Source organism: Osmerus eperlanus, chromosome 15 (assembly GCF_963692335.1).
Source record: "Osmerus eperlanus chromosome 15, fOsmEpe2.1, whole genome shotgun sequence".
In the NCBI taxonomy this organism is placed as follows: domain Eukaryota; kingdom Metazoa; phylum Chordata; class Actinopteri; order Osmeriformes; family Osmeridae; genus Osmerus; species Osmerus eperlanus.
Window position 1 is genome coordinate 14237125 of NC_085032.1, and position 21708 is coordinate 14258832.

At 49.3% G+C, this 21708-nt stretch overlaps 3 protein-coding genes across 5 annotated transcripts; all 3 read left to right on the forward strand.

The window, feature by feature from the left end:
- The first annotated feature begins 150 nt into the window (after nt 1-150).
- tagln3b (transgelin 3b) lies at nt 151-3378 on the forward strand. The gene is made up of 5 exons (XM_062479163.1): nt 151-305; nt 1009-1225; nt 1441-1615; nt 1943-2045; nt 2267-3378. Exons 2-5 carry the CDS (start codon nt 1046-1048, stop codon nt 2406-2408), a joined length of 600 nt encoding a protein of 199 aa, XP_062335147.1. The 5' UTR covers nt 151-305; nt 1009-1045; the 3' UTR covers nt 2409-3378.
- Nucleotides 3379-4227: 849 nt separating this feature from the next.
- On the forward strand, nt 4228-5659 carry c1qtnf9 (C1q and TNF related 9). Its single transcript, XM_062479816.1, has 3 exons — nt 4228-4499; nt 4602-4664; nt 4818-5659. Exons 1-3 carry the CDS (start codon nt 4310-4312, stop codon nt 5585-5587), a joined length of 1023 nt encoding a protein of 340 aa, XP_062335800.1. The 5' UTR covers nt 4228-4309; the 3' UTR covers nt 5588-5659.
- Nucleotides 5660-6310: 651 nt separating this feature from the next.
- spata13 (spermatogenesis associated 13) lies at nt 6311-21613 on the forward strand. Of its 3 annotated transcripts, XM_062479606.1 has the most exons (15): nt 6312-6859; nt 11545-11655; nt 11816-13483; nt 14979-15020; nt 15455-15907; nt 16162-16306; nt 17204-17322; nt 17792-17971; nt 18433-18612; nt 18812-18991; nt 19723-19955; nt 20345-20474; nt 20703-21078; nt 21211-21285; nt 21418-21613. In XM_062479606.1, exons 3-15 carry the CDS (start codon nt 12041-12043, stop codon nt 21594-21596), a joined length of 3735 nt encoding a protein of 1244 aa, XP_062335590.1. In that variant the 5' UTR covers nt 6312-6859; nt 11545-11655; nt 11816-12040; the 3' UTR covers nt 21597-21613. The 3 variants fall into 3 exon arrangements, with proteins under 3 accessions (XP_062335589.1, XP_062335590.1, XP_062335591.1); XM_062479605.1 differs by lacking the exon at nt 11545-11655 and having other exon boundaries at nt 6311-6859; XM_062479607.1 differs by lacking the exons at nt 11545-11655; nt 11816-13483 and having other exon boundaries at nt 6319-6859.
- Nucleotides 21614-21708: the final 95 nt, after the last annotated feature.

The following is a 21708-nucleotide window of genomic DNA, read 5'->3' on the forward strand; positions in this document are numbered from 1 at the left end:
TTGTATTGTGGTTAGTTGATATAAGCTTAGACTGGGTTTGCCCTGGAGTGGTGTCACGTCGCATTCTGTTTCAGGGATCTCAAGGGACCACCTCCTCTAGGCACCCGCGTATAAAACGGGTGACGTGCCGCTACCGGACACTGAGCTCAGATTCGTCTCATATACTCGCACGCACGCACGCACACACGCGCCGTTGCCGCGCTTCATGGATGCTTCAGCACTTTAGCATCCTCTACCCTGCCCAGTTCAGCGGAATTAACCCAACGGTACGGAACGGAAAGAAACAGCATCTCCTTCTCACTTCAGTAAGTGTAGTGCAATTGTATAGCTTCTATTCTGTTATAGGTTCAATCGAAGCATGACGCATTCATTTTTATTCGCACGTGTAACGTCATTGATTGTATTTTATGCTGAATTGGAAAAACTTGCTGGCTTTAAGATATTTCCCTTCAACAAAGGAGGATAGACACATTTCAATCCCAGTGATACGCATTTTCTTTCTTTGCACTGTAAAAGTTTATAGTTTGTTCAGCAGGCTTTAGCCAAGGCTACAATTGCTTTGATATTTTATTGTTATCACTAGAATAAAATAGGTATGTTTGGCTATCACGCAACATCTTTAGTATGCGTCTGTACGGGACAGATGCTCAGGACCACACCCATTCAGCCTAGTCTCTAGGGAGACGCCTAATGTGACTGTTCTTTTAGGGACACAGCAGCTGTACTGAATGGAAGAGAACGATTTGGAAAAGGACAGGAAATCAGTTAAATTGATTGCATTGATTAAAAATACATGTGATCTTTTCCATTATTTATCTGCATAGCGAATTACACTTAGTTTTCTATTTTCCTTTCTCTATCTGATGTTGGATTTTTTTTTCCGCATAAATACTCATATTGCAGGGGGGGATTTTAGAAGTGGGACATTTTTAGGTAACTTGAAAATCAATTTTTGTACCATTTTCTTCCAACATCAGTGAGACTGTCTTGTGTTGGTCTGTCCTGCAGGGGAAGTGCGGACTGGTCAGTGACTGAGCAGGCAGACATGGCAAACAGAGGACCCAGCTACGGGCTGAGCCGGGAGGTGCAGGAGAAGATTGAGCAGAAGTACGACCAGGACCTGGAGGCCCGGCTGCTGGACTGGATTGTAGCCCAGTGTGGAGGGAACATGGAGAGGCCACAGCCTGGAAAGCAGAGTTTCCAGACCTGGCTCATGGATGGAACTGTCAGTACTCCAAATTGCTGTGGAATATTGTGAAAGAACAATGTATTTCTGTCTAAATTCAAAAATAAACTGTCATTTGGTTTTGTCTGTCTGTCCGTCTGTTTGTCTGTCCGTCTCTCTCTCTCTCTCTCTCTCTCTCTCTCTCTCTCTCTCTCTCTCTCTCTCTCTCTCTCTCTCTCTCTCTCTCTGTCTCTCTGTCTGTCTTGTTATTTCAGATCCTTTGTAGGCTCATCAACAGTCTTTACCCAAGGGGTAAGGAGCCCATAAAGAAGATTCCAGAGACCCAGATGGCCTTCAAGCAGATGGAGAAAATCTCCCAGTTCCTGCAAGCAGCCGAGGCCTACGGTGTCAATACAACAGACATTTTCCAGACTGTGGACCTCTGGGAAGGTAAGGAGGGTGGGGTTATTATTTATTGAAGAGTCTCTTGCTGCAGTTGTAAAACATTACTCAGCCTCCAGCATCTCTGTCTATACTCCCTAACCTACAAACAGGTTACTAATGAAGCTAACCATCACAATAATAACAGCTTAATGTAACAACATAATTGTATAACGCACACACTTGCATGCATAGGTGAAAGTATTGTATGAAAATACTTTGAATATTTCAACAACAACTTGGCTACACCAGTAACCTGTTTGCAGGAATGCTGTGTCTCTTCCAAGCTGTCTGGGTGGAGTTCATTGTTTGTGAGGTGTGTTTTTTTGGTCACAGGGAAGGACATGGCTGCTGTTCAGCGAACCCTGATGGCTCTGGGCAATGTGGCTGTCACCAAGGACGACGGGCATTACCGTGGTGACCGTGACTGGTTCCACAGGTAAGGAGAGAACTTTCAGTACTGTATGTAACCTAATTCTCTCTTGTGTTTCACTATGAATGTCAAAACTGTGTTTTCAATTACCCTATTGTGACTGAACCAATTTACTCTATCATCTTCATCTCAATGTAGACAATCGACTCACCTTTCCAGGACTGAATGCAGGGGCTTCTAACCTTAATCTTAGCTGACTTCCATGCCCCTATGTTTCCCCTCTGTAGGAAAGCCCAGGGGAATCGGAGGGAGTTTTCTGAGGAACAGCTTCGGCAGGGCCAGAGTCTGATTGGCTTGCAGATGGGCAGCAACCGCGGGGCCTCCCAGTCCGGTATGACAGGCTACGGCATGCACCGGCAGATCATGTAAGATCAGCTCCCGCTGGATAAGGATGCCCTCTACAGCCTGTGCCCCCCCCTACCGCGCCCAAGCCAAACACCTCCATGATTCTCGAAGCTTAATCGATGGATTCCACTGTTTCTTCGCTGTTTCTTCTCATACAAAACAGTTCCCCATTCTCCCTAATCTCTTCCTAAATCCCATAGACCTCGACTGCTTAATGCTTATTCCCTATTCTCGAGTTACCCTACCTCAAGGGGCCTGTCTTAAATCCTGCCATATGGCTCAGCTGGTGTTCCGCCTGGCAGAAAAGCAACTTGAATTCAGAATATCGGTACACAAGCTAAATTGTACTTTACACATGGTCTAAACGTCACAGCAGAAATGCATTAGGATGGCATGTTTTATTATTTATTTATTTTTGTACAGAAAATGTGTTGTGTCATAATTTATTGCTTTGGGTGGGTTCACTACGAGGACTCGCGCAATGTAGCTGTTCATGCTTTCACTTTTACTTCAAAGTGACTCGATGAAGGGTGGTGCCTCCATAGACATGTATATATGTCTATGGGTGCCTCTACTGTCTGGTCTGACAACTTGTTGCAGTACCTGCTGTAACCAAATCAACATCACATTGTGCCTGGTTCACAAAACAAGATGTCATCTATTGTAAGTGACTTAAGTAGCTATTTCCTGTTCCGTACAGTACTGGCCTTCAAACGAGGATACTTATGAGTTGTGTTCATTCTGTGGTATTCCCTTTAACTTGCGTTCTGTTTTTGTTAAATCTGTGTTCATGTGTGTTTTGAGCTCAGGCCACTTAATGATTGTGTAATAGCCGCCACATATGAAAGAGAGGCTCTGATTATTCGGTTACTTGTTAATACCAGGATAGTGCTTGAATAAATGTGTTTTTTAATGTTTCTGTCAAGTTTACATTATATAATATGTTTATATATAAAGGCTTATGTGTAGAGGATATTGACAAATAAATTCATGAAATATACATTTGCAGTTATGTATTTTGTAAGTGCATCCTAGTCCTAGCTCTACTTGTTAAGAAAAGGAGAATGTTGCATAACAAGCACAATCAACTGGGCTATTTGGAGGTGTAGCTGTAAAACGCCAATTTAAAAGGTCATAGTTTATAACATTGGTGTAATTTATGGGGTCAAGCGGCTAACAGCATTTAAGTATCGATGTTTTAAATGAAGGCAATGAAAAAAGCATGCACGAATGACCATCCCCACTTCTAAAGGGTTCCTTGTGTTGTTGACTTCATTTACTAACCAGTAGCGATTGGTGCTCTGACATTCTAGATAAAGCAAACTAAATCAAATCTCAGCCTGGACAAACACAACATCAACGTTAATCACATTTTCCTATGTCTTTCATTGTAAATAGAATTACATAGCAAGTGTAACAATCATCCATGTGAATGAACATACAGTAATGCCAACGTTATTAAGTGGAAAGACATGGATACAGGTTCTATGAATATGAACTATGGACAATTGTATTCTGAAATCGCATTGGTCAAGTTTGGCTGATCATTACCTTCACTCAAAATGGAGAAGCATATACAAAGTCAAGGGCAAAAAGCAATGAACCGCAGAGGAGGACACAATAAGTAATCCAAGATTCCTGCTACACCAATTGGACAGCTGGCTTAGCAGTATGATGTCACATAGGGTTCTGGTAAAGTGTATGAGAATCTGAATAGTGTTTAGTCTCCTTTTCGTTCGACTTTGTATTTCCCTCTCTACTCAGCCCTGTGTGGACATATATTCAGCTGCGTTTGTGTGCCTGTGCAGACTCACCTGGGATGTGAGGCGAGCGCAGTCGTGTGTGACACTGCGTGTGGTGCATCGCGTTTAAGAAGCATCGCGTATCAGGCAGTTTGGTGGTGAAGCGAAGGCTTTAGAAGGGCCATGCTGGAGCTGCGACCCTGCATCGCTCTGCTGCTCCTCCTGATGGCGGTGCACAGCGTGGCAGCAGATGAAGAACCCAAGAAGAGTGGATTTGCTTGTGGACATCCAGGAATACCAGGAGATCCTGGCCACAATGGCTTGCCGGGCCGAGATGGCCGGGATGGGTTTAAAGGTGAAAAGGGAGACAGAGGTGAGATCAGAGAGGTTTTGAGTATCTTTGTTTTTGTTGATTATGCATACTTGTCATCTACTTGCATGCATTCAGTAGGTGTTTAAAAAAAATTGTTAAAAGGTGAAATGGGTGCCAGTGGACCAAAGGGACTGGATGGAACCAAAGGAGACAAGGGGGACATTGGTAAGAACACTTGAAAAGGCAGCTCAATGACATCACTGAAAGGTGATCTGTCATGTGACGTAAAAATGTATTTCTAGTTACTCTTCCGTGTTCCACGTCATTTTGATGAGTTATCGTCTCGGTAACCACAAAATGAATTGATGTGATTTGCAGGTACAGAAGGTCTAGTCGGACCTAAAGGCAGGCGGGGAGAGAATGGAGAAAGGGGGCCTCCCGGTAAGATGGGCCCCCAGGGCGTCCCGGGGCCTATGGGTCTGAAGGGCCCCAAGGGGGAGCTTGGATTACCAGGACCCCCCGGGCTCAAGGGAGATGTGGGGCCTATAGGGCCAGAGGGCCCGAAGGGGGAAATCGGAGATCAGGGGGACCGAGGCATCCAGGGGCCCTTAGGACCTCCAGGACGACCTGGTCCCAAAGGAGATTTTGGCCCACCAGGCAACAAAGGCAGCATAGGCTATCGGGGGGATAGAGGGGCAAGGGGAGAATCTGGGGAGAAGGGTGAAAAGGGGGACACATTCGTTCTCCCCAAAAGCGCCTTTTCCGTCGGTCTCACCGAACAATCCAAACTCCCACCGGCCAATTCACCGATCCGGTTTGACAAAATCCTCTACAACCGTCAGAATCACTACGACCCCAAGACAGGCCGGTTCACCTGCGTGGAGGCCGGGGCCTATTACTTCACCTATCACATCACCGTGTTCTCCCGCAACGTGAAGGTGGCGCTGGTGAAGAACGGAGCGAAGGTCATCCACACCACGGACAACTACCAGAGCAGCGAAGACCAGGCTTCTGGGGGCACCGTGCTACACCTGGAAGTGGGGGACAAGGTGTGGCTGCAGGTGGCTGGGGGTGAGCTCTTCAACGGGCTGTTCGCCGATGAGGATGATGACACCACCTTCTCTGGGTTCCTGATCTTTGGTGCCTGATGGAGGTCGTTGCTTCATAGGATGGTTGACTTTGCGGACCGTTATTGAGGATGTCTGCTCATGTGTAGGTGATGATGCATTTGTGATTTATTTTTTGTGATTTAAATCAGTGTTTATTATTGGCATTTAATGCTAAAGCGATTGAATAGACTCTAATTCGGTGTTTTGTCTCTAATTATTCGCTTTTTATTGTTTTCACAAAAATCTGTTTTGTGATTTGATATACTGTTGCCTGTTTTACAGCTCTATTGTGGTATAAAACAACTTAAATTAAAACATTTTGGGGCAAAGTTCTGTGTAGTTCTATCCAAGCTTCCCAGTCTTTCATTTTCTATTTATAGACCCGATGAATGTGCTAGACAGAACATATTTTTTAAAGGTGTTTAAATGTTTACGTGAACTTCCTAGTAAGGGAAGAAGGAATACGATTATGACAAAGGTATGAGGAAAAACGTCAATTTTTCCATTCTTCTCAACAACTGGAAGATCCTGTCTAGATAATCTATCAAACAAATCCGGATAAAGTACCAGGAAACGCTTGTCGTCGGCATCATCCTTCATTGCAGTGCTATTTTTTCTCTCACACTGGACCACATCCCACTGTAGGCGTGGTTTACTCTACATGGTCACATTTGGATGCGTCTTGATTGGTTAACGTCTGTACGGTCGTGTTGCGGTCAAAAACTCAAACCATCCTTTCAGATAGTCTGCTATTCCATGGCTCCGCCTACAAGCAATCGCTGCAACAAGTGCACCGATGATGCTAGCGCTTCTCAAGTCGCCTTGGTGTTGGTCTGAAAGAATTGAGCACTGGAGTGCTACTCATGAGACTCAACGGATTTCTGCTATCTTTGAGAAAATTGGCAAGATTTTATTCATCCAATTGCATTGTCAAAGCGGATGGTATTATTTATTGGAATCGTTCAATATACGAGTTTTCAGTTAAGTACTGTAAGGGACGAAATTTTGAGTCAGATTGCTAGTGCTTGCGCTAGCCAATGTTACTTTGCACGGAGCAAGTTAGCCGTTTATCTCAAAACAATATGTTGCAAGAGTTTGTCCAGCAGCAGCTAGCTAGCCACCCACTTCCGACATGTTTCCCCATGTAACTATATATTGTAAGACTCGACGGACCTTTGGACCTCCAAGCAGCTCAGCCTTTTCGGTCAGGTTGCCGATGGCTAACCTACTAAAACAGCTGCTCGGTTATTGATGTAAAATACCTCGGTACTACTGCGGCATCACCGGACAACCTCGTCGACTATGAGGAGGGTAAGAAAAAGTTTATAAACATGCACGCAGGCTGTTGTTTTTCACGTGATTCAAGATTGAAATCGGCTGATGGTTGTTGACTGAGTCGGTCTTTACATTCCATCAATTATCGGTTTCTATTTGATCGGTGTGATTTGTGTTGTAACTGACTTTTCATCTTGCGTTGTTTTGAATGGGCTGTAGAGGGGGGTTATTGTGGTGCATTATAACCCCGGTTGTTATGGTGATGTTGGAGATGCCAGGCAGCGTAGTGCTTCTCATTAGACTAGGTGATGAAGGGGGTGGGCACTGGGGCAACTACAAAGTAAGAGGTTTATGGCGAAATCTAGTTAATTAAATTAACAAATAAATAAGCATTATTTACTTCCACATACTTGGCGGGCTTTTTTGACAGGGTACAATGCATAATCGCTTTAGCATATAAGCCTCATCTAAACCTCAACCTTTTTACACATAAAAAAGTACCATGTTTAAAAAAGAATGACTGTCACCGCAGTGAAACTAAACTTGCATGATTCAGTCGTCAGAACGCACAGTTTTTTTGACCAACCAAACCAAGTTGCTTTTGTTCAAGTCCACTTTAAAACTCATATCTACTACACATTGGCCTATCCTTGCTCTATTGAACGTTAGGAATTGTAATGGAACTTTGTGGGTGACCCATGGAAGGGTTAAAGCTGGAGGTATAGTGGGCTACCTTCACTTTTATGTAAAATCCAACTCAAAAGGGAGGTTGTGTAGATATTTCTATCCCTATAGGCTACAAAGAACTTCCGGACAACTTTGTCAAAAGTTGATTAGTTTAACTCTGTCTCCTGACAATTCCCAGAGTTCCACCTCATATTTTGTAGGGCTGTGTTGATATGTAGCCTAAAACCCTGCTTGCCACACACAATATCGGCCGTTTGTAATGCCTTGGAGCTTGTGGTTGGATCTGATATTTCATGAGATATTTGCAAATCATGATTGAAAAACATTGTTTTGTTTATTTAACAAATATTTGACCGTCTAAGTGGCGGTTGGGGTTTGTTTCCCCTCCTAAGGTTGGTGCTCTGTGTGGTTTTAAGTTTCTAGGTGCTAGATTTTCTATGACAAACCACAGGAGATCAGGTGAGTTATTTAGTGGAAGAGTGAGTGGTTGACACTCCCAGATCCTTTGCTCTACCTGGCTTCCCACGTTAAAGGGGGTGTGTTCTCCATATCTGCACTCTCTCATTGGTCAGAAAAAAGAGGAAGTGGGTCAGTACAAGATATGAGATTTCATCAGGCAGATCACAGGGCCAGCCTACTGTTAGAGCCCTAACCTGAGGAAGACACTGAGAAGTTTCCTTAATCCCTTGAAACATAAAGCCTGGACCACCATATGATATCATAGGAGGCAGATTATATTGGTACCAAAAAATGGGCAGTGTATTAATTACATAATTACATTTGTCATTTCTATAATTTGTCTCATCTTTCCCCGCCAGAGATTAGACTTCATTACATCATTCAGAGTATCATAGTTTCAGTTTATTCTGCTGAATAGTACTCTGTGGTATTATTTTAAAGATGAAACCAGTGCTTTGCAGACTGGCAAAGCCCTCGTAATCAGATTAGTATTGGGAGACAAGAGGAACACACACACACACACACTCTTTTCTGAAACACACTGGCTGGACAATAAACTCATGCAAGTCTCTTTCAGTATTTCCTCAGAGAAACTGAACTTAGAGAGGTGAGACACACACAAACACAAATTACACACTCACATACATACAGAACATGTTTCCAACATGGAAGCACAATGTTTACTTGACTTTTAGATAATTTGGCTCAGCATGCCCGTTGAGTTCTCTTCACTGTTGTTGTAGCTTAACTAGCTTGCAAGCAAGCAGGGTTCAACCTCAGACAAGTAGGGTACAGCCGGGTGAGGAAGGCCAGCTGGACTGCTGTAGGGTTATTTGTCTCTTTCTGAACTTATTAAGAAATGGGAAAAAGGCAGAATAAAGCCTGTAGTACACCGGTAATATTTCTGTCTCGCCGTAATTAGCATGAGCCTAGCCTGGGGCGTGCTGTACCTCCCTGGAGGTGAATTGGGGGCAGGAGTTTACTGATGGTTGTGTGTTTATGGCCTTTCAGACCAAAAGACCAAAAGGAATGGAGTAGATGCTGGAGAGTGCCTTTCTCCTTGTCCTTCCTGCGTGAATTTTATGGGAGTGTGTGTGTGTGTGTGTGTGTGTGTGTGTGTGTGTGTGTGTGTGTGTGTGTGTGTGTGTGTGTGTGTGTGTGTGTGAGAGGGCGGGAGGTAGAGGAAAATCCCCCCCCCCCACGTTCATGTTTTGGTTCAAGTTTAATACATGTGTGTGTGTGTGAGAACAGCCATCCTCTCTGGGAGTCTAATCTGAGGCTGGCTCCAGCTGGCACTCGTGTGGGGGGGGCTCGTCCTGAGCGCTTAATGAACTCTGGAGAAGCAGAGGTCCCACATGGAGGAGCCACCGCTTAGCAAGCAGCCGGAGAAACACTGAGCCTGAGAAAACGCCGAGCCTCGGAAACGCCGAGCCTCGGAAACGCCGAGCCTCGGAAACGCCGAGCCTCGGAAACGCCGAGCCTCGGAAACGCCGTGCCTCGGAAACACTTGAGCCTCAGAAACACCGAGCCGGGGCCTCTCTGTAAACAGTGGAGGAAGGAGGTCGGAAGACTATCTTAGTTCTCGACAGTAAAAGTGAATCTCTTAGGTTATCTTTAGTGCAGTGTTGTTTAGCCACAAGCCCAAACCACACACAAGCGAAAAGGAGTGTTTTGGAACAGTGCAAAAATATGTATTCGAATACCGTTGTTTTAGAGTGGGCAAAGAACACAGATCTGAATGACTTCAAGAGTGACTTCAAGTCCATTTCTGAGGCTGTGACTTGATGCGAGGGGTCTAGGTCTCCTGGATTCAATATCCAGGCTACGTGACACTCCAGTGAAACGGGATCCCTCTCTCACCTGTGTGATCTGGACCTGCCAGGTGTTGCACACGGTAACTGGGCTGTGACTGCTGGCGTCAGTGGGCATAGGGGTCCTGTGTGGATGGCAGAGGCAGATAAGGTGGGGATTATATTAAATAGGGTTTGTAAAAAAACTAAAATACATAATAGAGGCTGTGTGAGTATCTAGATATCAGCTTTTCATCTGATTGGAAGTCAGCCTAAAGTAGATTTCACCCTGATCCCATTCCACAATATCAAGCATATTCAAGAGAAGAGGCTGGATATAAAATCGTCAAAACTTGGGTCTGGAAACAGGCTTAGCTGGTAGACTATGCCTCAACATATGAGTTGTGTTTACAAGTGTCAGTCAGTGTTGGTGCCCTGGCATTGGCTGCTCTCTGTTTATATTTGGAGTGAGAGTGAATGAGTGAGTTGGTTTAGCTAAGAAGAGCAGCCCAAGAGAAGAATCAGGCCTGAGATAGTCCATCTGGTGAAGGGGGTATATCAACAAACTTCTTCAGAGGCAAAGCGAGAGGCCTGCCTAGGAGGGGAAAAGTGAGAGTGACTAGTAACTGTACGATTCCTTTTGATGTTGCTCAATTAAAAGATATGGTCTTGCCAGGGTGACTCACTGATGAGGGAGAGAGGGGGGGAGAGAGAGACTGAGAGAGACTGTCTGTCTGTCTGTCTCTCTCTCTAGAGAGACTGAGAGAGACTGAGAGAGACTGAGAGAGACTGAGAGAGACTGAGAGAGACTGAGAGAGACTGAGAGAGACTGAGGTTCAGTTCTAGGATCCAAGGAGAGTCTCTGAGAGGTCGGTGTTCTCAGCTGGAGGAGAGTAAGGGTTCAGCGGCTCGGTTCCCCTCGAGACGGAGGTAGAGGTGGAGGGATGTCCAGATTGTTCACCCCTCTCCTTCCCGCTCACCTCTCCCATCGGCCCACTCCGGAGGAAAACGGCCAATTTGTTGCATTAATCTCAATGGATTAGCGATTCTCATTGCTTAGTCATGCCCGCAAAGCCTCTCATCAAAGAGTGTGCTGCATTAACTGCTGTTCTCCTTCCTCACAGCCCTCTCTCCTACCCACCCGGGCCTTACTCTCCAGGGGAGGAGAGAAAACACACTGTCCTGGAAAACATGCACATAGCTCTCTCTGTTTCTCTCTCTCTCTGTTTCTCTCTCTCTTTCTGTTTCTCTCTCTCTGTTTCTCTCTCTCTCTGTTTTTCTTTCTCTCTCTTTCTGTTTCTCTCTCTCTCTATTTCTCTCTCTCTCTGTTTCTCTCTCTCTGTTTCTCTCTCTTTCTGTTTCTCTCTCTGTTTCTCTCTCCTGTCCCTTGCCTTTCTCTCTCTCTTTCTCTCTCTCTCTTTATATCTCTCTCTCTCCTCTCGGAGAAACCTAGGCTGCACTCTGCATACTTCCTATGTCTCCTTCTGTTGCTCACACATACGGTACACACACACACACACACACGGATACACAGGCCCTCCGACACACTCTTAAGCACACACTGTAAGTGTCCCCACACAAGTGAGTCAACACTGAGCAGCTACTGACTCAACGTAAACACAGTGATTCTGAAAAGCACTCTCGGGAACGTTCACTTTTCACATGCCGGTTAAGGGAAGAATGCATAGCATTATCGCTGTGACAAATGATCTCCCCCGCACCGTTTCTCACACTCCTTGTGTCTGTTCAGCAGCTGTGTGTGATTGCATGTTCTCTGAATTTCAGAATGATGACACGGCAAGAATGACGTAGATTTCTCGCATACTGAACGGAACTGGAAAGGAGGGCTTTTCCTCAGTTAAATTTCTTGTAGAATCACAGGAGCTGCTGCCACTAGTACGTCGCCATCTTGAACAGAGAAAAGTATTTTCTTCTCAGTTTTCCAGCATCAACTCTCCTGCTGTTGTTTTAAGCAATACACCTTGTGGTCTTTCCACTATCATCCATCTAGACAATGGGGTCCACCGGTACCCTGACTGTTTTTTTCTCTTCTCAGGCAGGACAGAAGGATGGAGCCTTGTCTAACAGTGAGGATTCCCTCTCCTGCCTTCCCTCCTCCATAGCTGACCCAGGCTTCCCCAGCCTGGTCCGCCCCCTCAGTGACATCTACCCTCTCCAGGGACACGTGGAGCAGTCCCCGCCCCCGTCCCGGCTGCCTGCGTGCGGGGCTGATGTGCAGCCGCTGAACCCTGACCCACACAGGATCAACGGGCTGAGCAGGATGAATGTGCTGAACAGTGCCGCCTGGCCCGGCCCTGTCACAGGCCACCCTGAAGCCAAGCCCTACAGCTCCAGGATCATGAAGCTCTTCTCGAACCAGAGGAAGAGCACCCTCTCTGGGCAGAGTGGGGCTCCTGAGATGCCCTCCTCCCTTCAGGGCAGCAGCGGGACCCAGGCCTGGCCGGGCCTGCTGGGCCCGGGGGTCTTGGGCTCCTTCAAGAAGCTCCGCTCCTCAGTTCTCCAGGGCATTCAGAACCGAGGGACAGCCAATCAGGATGGACAGTCCGCCCCGGAAGCCCATCAGGACAGGGCCAATGGTGTCGTTTCGACCAATCTTGACCCAGGGCAGGAGAATGGAGCCAATCAACTAGCCTCACAGTTTGTCGCAATAAGTCCCTATGGCTCAGAGAATGAGGAGGAGGAGGAAGAGGAAGGAGGGTTGCAGAGGAACACGCGTTTCTCCCAGAGTATCCGGCGAGCGTACGGAGCAGGGCGCATCCTGCTGCTCGACACGGGACAGGGGAAACAGCCGGGGAGTTTGGACCGGGGCGTCACGATCAATCAGAAGCCGACCCTGGGGTCGGGATCAGAGGCCAACCTCCACTCAGAGGAGGGTGGGGGCGGGAACGCGAACATTCTGAGCCGACTGAGCAGGAGCGCTGACAACCTGCACCTCTTCAAGAGCCAGCTGAGACGCAAGGCCACCTACCCTCCCTCGCCCCCCTCCCCTCCCTCGCCCGCCTCCCCTACCTTGCCCGCCCCTCCCTCGCCCCAGCCAGGCTGCCCAGGGCCCCCCGGGGCCGACTGTCCCCCAGGCGATGAGGGGGCAGCCGGCTGCCCGTCCGTGGAGCAGAGGGGCCGCTGGAGGAGTCCCCTGAGGGCCAAGGGCCACATGCTGAAACTGGTGGGCAGCGTGACGGACCTCACGGTCCGCCGCAGACCCAGCCCCTCCCCCAGCCCCTCCCCCACCTCCCCCCTGTCGCCGCTCAGCCGTCTCCACGACGACTACTCCCGCCGCACCCCGTGCCTGCCCGCCGGCGACCGCCAGCGCCGGCCGTCTCCTGGCAGGACCCGACCGGACAAACGGCCGCTGTCCACCGTCAGCCTCGACCACGCGCCCAGCGTTCACCCTCCCCCTCCAGAACACCCTGCGTCGCTGCCCCACCCCCAGGACGACGCCACCTTCCTGCACCAGGTCCTCATCAGCCCCGTCCCCACGGATGCTGGCAGAGGACCAGACCTCACCTCTGACTTCCCTACTCTGGATCAGCCCATAGTGACCCCCTCTCCCCCGAGCGCCCAGGCCCAGGGAGCCTCCCTGGGGGAGGAGAGCGCCCCTCAGGAGGGCCTGGGAGACGGGCGGGGAGCGGGGCGCCATGCCCCTCCAGCCCTCCGGGGGCCGCCCTGCGGAGACCAGGAGGAGAGCACCTCACAAGCTGATGAGGTAAGAGAAGAAGTGGGTAGTTATCTAGGTGGATGCCTGCTTTAAAGGCTTGAAGCTGTGGTAGCACTAGGTAACACTAGGTCTCTGGCATCAGTGGGCACATAAACGGGGATTGAAGAGAGACTTCTGATTAGTTCTGGGTAAGGACTGCAGGTAACAGTAACAGCAAGGGCATTGGAAATAAACCATCTTATTCTTATCAAGGAATGTAGTAAGATTAAAAAATAGAATTAGAAAAAATAGAAAAGAATTGTCCTCATAAAATCCAATGACATTGACCCTTGCTCTGGAAATGGAACACCGTGGCACAGATAGCAGCGGTTTATGAAGTGATTTTGCATTGAGGCTCCCTACCTAAACATATCGACCTGATTAAATAGAACAGTTCCAGCTGCTGGAGCCACAACCCCATGACTCGTGCCGTTGGTCCAAAGTCCTCGCCTGCTGTGTCATTCTAATAAACACAGCGGGCGATTGGTTACGCCTGCTGTCCGTCAAGCCCAACAACTCATCTGGTTGGTCCAATCCCTCTCGCTCGTTTGTCAGTGTGTATCTGCAGCGTCCGCCCTCTTGTCAGTGATTTATTGACGCCCACATCCAGGTCACATGGAGACGGTCACATGGAGACGTCCGCTGTGAAGCAATGTGGAGGGAGCATGTAGAGTTAACCATTAGCCACTGTTTATGCTTATGTCCCATTGCACAAGCGATGGAACTCCCATAGCTATGGCTGGATGGCTGTCAGCCACCCGTAAGCAGTGTTGGCCCCCCTCCCTCCCCCTCCACTCTAACCTGCCCCCCCTCCCTCCCCCTCCACTCTAACCTCCCCCTCCACTCTAACCTGCCCCCCCTCCCTCCCCCTCCACTCTAACCTGCCCCCCCTCCCTCCCCCTCCACTCTAACCTGCCCCCCCTCCCTCCCCCTCCACTCTAACCTGCCCCCCCTCCCTCCCCCTCCACTCTAACCTGCCCCCCCTCCCTCCCCCTCCACTCTAACCTGCCCCCCCCTCCCTACCCCTCCACTCTAACCTGCCCCCCCTCCCTCCCTCCCCCTCCACTCTAACCTGCCCCCCCTCCCTACCCCTCCACTCTAACAATCTAACTTGCCCTCCCTCCCCCTCCACTCTTACCTGCCCCCCCCCCCCCTCCCTCAGTCCCTCCCTTCTTGGGCAGCAGTCCACCTGACCAAAGTCCAGCCAGCCAGCCTGCCAGCCTGCAGGTCTGGGAGAGCAGACTCAGACTCAGGAAGGCAGTAGAGACTGGACAGTAACCCAGTGTGGTGGGGTCAGAGAGGGACAGGGGTGAGGAGAGACGCTGTTTCTGGTGTACCTGCTGGAAGACTGGCAGAACGGGAGATGGAGACCCAGGAGCAGAAACACTTGTTTATTTAAAGAGGACTTAGGAGAACAAGGCTTTTTGGTCAAAGGCCTGTGTTGGTTTGAGTGTGTGTGTGTGTGTGTGTTGCAATGGTGCTTATCCACTGTGTGCCTTTCCAGTGTATATGGACCAGACCAGACCCAGACCCAGATGATCCGAATGTAAGTAAACAAAACCACTTGAGACAGTGATTTAGCAGTTGTTTATTAACTTGTTTATTGAGTTACAGTTAACAGTTTAGTGAATGTTTGTGTTATAGGTCTCGTTGCTCCAATTTGTGTCAGTCGCAAATCTGTAGGTCACAAATCTCCACTGTAATCCTTGAAATCAGTGCTGTGTTTCATCAAACAAACACACACTAGATTTCAAAGTCAAATCTGTTTCTAAGAAAATGGTGCATAACCATGAGTAGGATTTATGACACGTCGAACAAACGCCCATCTCTGTCCTTGATTAACAGAACCTGTCCTTTACTAAAATTTGACCTTTTCTACTGGCCCTTTTTTTTCTTCCTGAGGAAGATATGGCTTCCTGTAAGTTTTACCGTTTTCTCTTGCTGACCCCCCCTAACATTCTGTCTTCCTTTTAACCCAAGACTACGCGAGACCTCCAGAGGAGGGAAGTCCTCCTTCAGGACGATGCCTCTCCTCCTGCTAACGGCTTCCCACAATCCCCCACATCACTCGAGGCAGCTGGCGCCCCGGAGACGCCCGCAGCCACGGAAACGCCGTCCTCTTCGTCTGTCAATCCCAGAAGGAGGGCGGGGCGAACAAGGCCTCGGCCAATCTCTGACTACGGCCAGCTGGTGTCCAGGAAGTACTCCATTCCTGAGGAGGAGGCGGAGCTGCAACCTGAGGAGAGGACTACAAATGGAACAGCCAAACAGGACTACAAAAGCAATGGCGGAGCCATGCAGATGGAGGGCCCGGAGGGATTCAGCATGAACGGGGATGTCCAGAGAGGGAGGAGACGCCCGATGTCTGTTATTGGAGGAGTCGACCTGTTTTGTACGCCCGGTACCGAGGAGAGAGAGGACCGGCTCCCCTCGGTAAGACTCCCCTTTCATTGTCTTGTTGTCTGGGAAGGAAATAACGTCCTGGAAAGCCTTCTGTGATTACGTTTTCATCCTTTGAGTTTCAGCTGTGTGATCTGTGTCAGGCACTCTGGATAATGTACTCTGTATAACCCTAAAGTATAATAGGTCAAATATTGCTTGTGGGGCTTGTTATGCTTACTCTCCAATATTACTCAGTTTAGTTTTGTATAACTGTAAAAACGTTCCCACACTGTCGCCCCACCCAGCTCCTGTCCCGGCCCCCAGTTCCCTCCCACCAGGTTCCCCCCTACAGGGCCGTCTCTGCCAGGTTCCGCCCCTCCACCTTCTCCCAGAGCACCCCCATCGGACTGGACCGCCTGGGAAGACGCAAGCTGCACAGAGTCCTGAGCGGTGAGGGGGAGAGGGACTAGAGCACGAGAGGGGGAGAGGGACTAGAGCACGAGAGGGGGAGAGGGACTAGAGGGGGAGAGGGACTAGAGCACGAGAGGGGGAGAGGGACTAGAGCACGAGAGGGGGAGAGGGACTAGAGGGGGAGAGGGACTAGAGCACGAGAGGGGGAGAGGGACTAGAGCACGAGAGGGGGAGAGGGACTAGAGCACGAGAGGGGGAGAGGGACTAGAGCACAAGAGGGGGAGAGGGACTAGAGCACGAGAGGGGGAGAGGGACTAGAGGGGGAGAGGGACTAGAGCACGAGAGGGGGAGAGGGACTAGAGCACGAGAGGGGGAGAGGGACTAGAGGGGGAGAGGGACTAGAGCACGAGAGGGGGAGAGGGACTAGAGCACGAGAGGGGGAGAAAGACTAGAGGGACTAGAGCACGAGAGGGGGAGAGGGACTAGAGCACGAGAGGGGGAGAGGGACTAGAGGGGGAGAGGGACTAGAGCACGAGAGGGGGAGAGGGACTAGAGCACGAGAGGGGGAGAGGGACTAGAGCACGAGAGGGGGAGAGGGACTAGAGGGGGAGAGGGGGAGAGGGACTAGAGCACGAGAGGGGGAGAGGGACTAGAGCACGAGAGGGGGAGAGGGACTAGAGCACGAGAGGGGGAGAGGGACTAGAGCACGAGAGGGGGAACAAACACCTTGATGAGTTTGTGTCTGTGTGTCTGTGGGAGATGCGGGGAGCTTTGAAGAGTATGTCGGGTGAGGGGGTTTGGCGGGGTAAGTGTGTGTGTTTTTAGTAGACTTATTCCGTTTTTTCGTGTGAGACTCAGACTCACAAGACTCAGAGTGAGCCTGATGGTTTGAGTGAGAGACGCGTGTCTCTGACTTGTTGTCATCCTGTGTCACAGAGGGCGGCCATGAGGCTGTGCAGGACGACAGCGTGAGCGAAGAAGACGGGAGCTTCGACGAGCTCACAGACGTCACTCCCTATCTGCAGTCTGGGGTGGAACTGTCCGCTCTAAATGAGGTATGTACATGTGTCAAGGGGTGTGTGGGTGGGTGTGGGTGTAATGGAGGTTGCGTGTTGTGAATCACTTTTCTCTGAATTTCGTCCCAGATAAATAAAAAAAAAGTAGGACATCTGCACTTTTTTCCCCTAAAAACATGTGTGCCTGATTAAGTTCCAGTTTTGGACATGACATTTGCCCAGGGCGTGAGATTGTGTGATCTGCTTCAGATTTTTCCTGATCTCAGAGCCCCAGTCTAGATGTAATCTTGTAGAACATGAACTTTTCCGCGCGTGTAATCGCAAATATTTTGTGTGTGTGTGTGTGTGTGTGTGTGTGTGTGTGTGTGTGTGTGTGTGTGTGTGTGTGTGTGTGTGTGTGTGTGTGTGTGTGTGTGTGTGTGTGTGTGTGTGTGTGTGTGTGTGTGTGTGTGTGTGTGTGTGTGTGTGTGTGTGTGTGTGTGTGTGTGTGTGTGTGTGTGTGTATCAGTGGATTGGCTCGGGCATTGCTGTGTATGCGGAGGCGCTGTGGGACCATGTGACCATGGAGGAGCAGGAACTGGCCTTCAAGGCTGGGGATGTGATCCGCGTGCTGGATGCCTCCCACAAGGACTGGTGGTGGGGTATGGGAGGAGACCGTGAGGCCTGGTTCCCCTCCAGCTTTGTCAGGGTAAGTGGACCAGTCTGATCCCCCATGACCAATTGATGTTTACCCAACACTGCAGCACCAAAAAGTCTTGTCGACTGGCCCAGCTTCAGACAAGCCCCCCTATAGAGTGTGTGTTCATGAAGCGGTGAAGGTTTAGGCTGGTTTCTGGGGCAACTGATGTTGATTGACAGTTGGGTCTTATTTAGGACAGGCTGTCGTAACCATGGTGAGGTCAGTTGATTGACAGGTGGGTGACTGGTGTAATTGCCGTGTTGGTGACTTTTTGTGTGTTGACAGGATCTGACTGTTTGGTTCAGGACTCAGTAAAACAGGATGTAAACTTCATAAATTGAGTGTAGCTCATATTTTGACATTTATATGTCTGAATGTTTGGTGTTGGATGGTAATAACATGTTGGGCTTCGACAGGCTGTGAATCTCTGGCTAATGTGTGCTGACTGCGTTTGTGTGTGTGTGTGACAGGTGCGTGTAAACCAGGACGAGGACTCTGGGGGAGAGAGTATGGAGAACGCTGTGGACCTGGACCCCGTCCCCAGAGAAACACACAGCACCCAGCACAGGGAGCAGATGAGGACCAACGTCATCAAAGAGATTATGAACACAGAGCGCATCTACATCAAACACCTCAGAGACATCTGTGAGGTGAGGTTACCACCACCACCCTGACTTTAAGTTAGTTCTGTTCAATCCTAACCTTTTAATATCTTAAGTTTTTTCTCTAAGGGGACACTCTCTCAAAATGTTAGGTGTTCACGCTCTTACTGGCTATTTGGCGCCCTCTCCTGGCATCATTGTCACATTGCCGACACTCATGTTTCTGGGTCCCGGTATGCGTTTGTAGGGTTACATCCGCCAGTGTCGGAAACACCCGAGCATGTTCACTGAACCGCAGCTGAAGACCATCTTCAGCAACATCGAGGATATTTACAAGTTCCAGAGGCAGTTCCTCAAAGACCTGGAGAAGAAATACAACAAGGAGGAGCCCCATCTGAGCGAGATAGGAGAATGTTTCCTCCTCCAGGTACATTTACATTTAGTCATTTAGCAGACGCTCTTATCCAGAGCGACTTACAGTAAGTACAGGGACATTCCCCCGAGGCAAGTAGGGTGAAGTGCCTTGCCCAAGGACACAACGTCAGTTGGCACGGCCGGGAATCGAACTGGCAACCTTCGGATTACTAGCCCGATTCCCTCACCGCTCAGCCACCTGACTCCCAGGTACTGCACGCACCACTGACCGCAGACGTTAACCAAGCTGGAACATTCCGAGTGTAGGGCGGATTTTCTGTGTATGTGAAGATTATGTCTCTGTGAGGTCAAGAGGTCAGGCAGCGAGGCCCCTCGCTGAGCAGAATATAGCACTCGGGCCTAGACAGTGAGGAGACAGTAAGGAGCAAAACAGGAACAAATAGGAACTTACATGATTAACGACCACTTCACCTGTTGTACGTTCTAGTGTATCAGTGCACTGACCACTGAGACCCGTTAAGGAAGTGATTCTGTACATTCTATGTTTGAACATGTCCCACCACTGTATTTAAGCACTCTTGAGAGAGTTTTCACTCAAGCTAGCCACTCTGTTGTAGATTGGTGGCATGATCCGACGTCGAGCTAAGAAAAACCGAGTCAACACTTTTTCTAATTGTGGTGACTCTTTCCGGCCTGCCTGGACAGACATCTCATCCTTACACCCAGCCACCCATTAAATGAAATCTCTAACGCACACTGCCTCCCCCTCCCTCTGCCTTTCAGGGAGAAGGTTTCTCCATCTACTCTGAATACTGTAACACCCACCCTGCTGCGTCCGGAGAGCTGCACCGCCTCATGAAGCTGGGCCGCTACAAGCACTTCTTCGAGGCGTGCCGTCTCCTCCAGCAGATGATCGACATTTCCATCTCTGGCTTCCTTCTCACTCCCGTCCAGAAGATCTGCAAGTACCCCCTGCAGCTTGGAGAGCTGCTCAAATACACCCCCAAAGACCACAGGTAAGCCCGGGCGACCTAGTTGATTGACAGGTCCTTTTAAGGAGTGAGTTATTTTTCCAAAACGGAAGCTAGCTAGTTTTAGTTAGCTTCCGTTACCTAGCAACCTAGCATAATACTCGTAGCAATGCTACTACCTGCTAGTGTTACTTGTTAGCCTCCTAATTGTAAATTTTGAAGCCATACTATAGCGTTTGTCATATAGTTTTTGTCTATCGGAAAATAGTCGGTTGGAATGTTCAGAATCACATATGTGTGACGCTACTCCTTAACGGGTTAAAACTACGAACATCTCTTTCCTTTCGTATTTTTCCTACTTAAACAATGAAGCGAATGAAGCAAAAATAAAACATCTCTTTCGTGTGTGTGCTTGGTGACGTTTCTGCTCCCAGCGACCACAGCGGAGTGAGCGACGCGTACGAGGCGATGAAGAACGTGGCGAGCCTAATCAACGAGAGCAAGAGGAGGCTGGAGAGCGTGGACGCCCTCGCTCACTGGCAGGTGGCCATCCTTCACTGGGAGGTCATTAGAACCCTTTAAACTTGGACATGACCCCGGCTATGCTGGCCACAGGAACAGAATTAGGTTTTGGGATTTGATCACTTGGTGTACAACACCATGTTAAGCACTTTATGAACCAAAATACAACAGCCGTGTAGTAAATTGAGGATTTGGACAAGGATTAGGAAGGATGGATAGGGCCTCAGCTGTGGAGGAACTGAGCGTGTCGTGTTGTTTGCTGCCTGACAGGGAGCTGACATCCTGGAGCGTAGCTCGGAGCTGATCCACTCCGGGGAGCTGACCCGCACGGTGCGGCAGGGCAAGACGCAGCAGCGCAGCTTCTTCCTGTTCGACCACCAGCTGGTGTTCTGCAAGAAGGACGTGCTGAGGCGCGACCTGCTGCACTACCGCGGCCGGCTGGACATGGACCAGACGGAGGTGGTGGAGCTGCCCGACGGCAAAGACCCGGACCTGGGCCTGAACCTGCGGAACGCCCTGCGCCTCCGCCACGCTGCCACCCTGGAGAGCCTGGGCGTGCTGTGCTGCAGGAAGACCCAGGACAAGCAGAGGTGGCTGCAGGCCTTCGCCAGGGAGAGACACAGGGTCAAGGAGGACCAGGAGATGGGTGAGAGAGGAGGGAGAGGAAAGGAGGTTTAGGGGGGGGGTGAGGAGGGGGAAGGGGTTATGGTTGGGAGAAGCAGGTGATACGAGGGGTAATTGGGCATAGCTGAATTGTGATTCTCTTTTGTCTTGACAGGTATAAAGATTAGCGAAGCGCAGAGGAAACAGGCGATCTTCAATGCAAGAAAATCCAAAAAAGGGAAAATGAAGAGTAAGTTTAACCAGTGTTAGTAGAAAAAGCTTTACAGTGCACCCGATTTGTTTCAGATACTGTCCATTTGTCTTTGGAGATAAAAAAATAAAAAATCTTTCCTCATGTTTTATGTTAATTTATATTTTCTAGCAATTGGCTACTCTGGTTCTATCCCGCCCCACCAACAATCCCTGCACCCGCTCCATCAACGACATGTTACCGTGCCAACCAGTGTGCCTCAACAACAGGTGTTCACATTGGCTGAGCCCAAGCGGAAGCCATCACACCTGTGGTACACCTTCACCCGCAACGCCTTTTTCAAGAAATAAAGATCCTGCAAAACTTTCTTCCTGATTCTGACTGAGATCCAACCACATCCATCTGTTATACAGAGGGGAGTAGCTTGATGAGGAACCTGCTCAAAAGAACATTGTTTTGATC

What these genes read in the sequence shown, in the direction of transcription:
- tagln3b (XM_062479163.1), top strand. Translation starts at nt 1,046, where the DNA reads ATGGCAAACAGAGGACCCAGCTACGGGCTGAGCCGGGAGGTGCAGGAG. An exon ending in GACTGTGGACCTCTGGGAAG is followed by an intron (nt 1,616 to 1,942) that starts GTAAGGAGGGTG and finishes TTTTGGTCACAG; the next exon opens with GGAAGGACATGGCTGCTGTT. An exon ending in GACCGTGACTGGTTCCACAG is followed by an intron (nt 2,046 to 2,266) that starts GTAAGGAGAGAA and finishes TCCCCTCTGTAG; the next exon opens with GAAAGCCCAGGGGAATCGGA.
- c1qtnf9 (XM_062479816.1), top strand. Translation starts at nt 4,310, where the DNA reads ATGCTGGAGCTGCGACCCTGCATCGCTCTGCTGCTCCTCCTGATGGCG. An exon ending in AGGTGAAAAGGGAGACAGAG is followed by an intron (nt 4,500 to 4,601) that starts GTGAGATCAGAG and finishes AATTGTTAAAAG; the next exon opens with GTGAAATGGGTGCCAGTGGA. An exon ending in AGGAGACAAGGGGGACATTG is followed by an intron (nt 4,665 to 4,817) that starts GTAAGAACACTT and finishes TGTGATTTGCAG; the next exon opens with GTACAGAAGGTCTAGTCGGA.
- spata13 (XM_062479605.1), top strand. An exon ending in AACTGTCCGCTCTAAATGAG is followed by an intron (nt 17,323 to 17,791) that starts GTATGTACATGT and finishes TGTGTGTATCAG; the next exon opens with TGGATTGGCTCGGGCATTGC. An exon ending in TGGCCATCCTTCACTGGGAG is followed by an intron (nt 20,475 to 20,702) that starts GTCATTAGAACC and finishes GCTGCCTGACAG; the next exon opens with GGAGCTGACATCCTGGAGCG.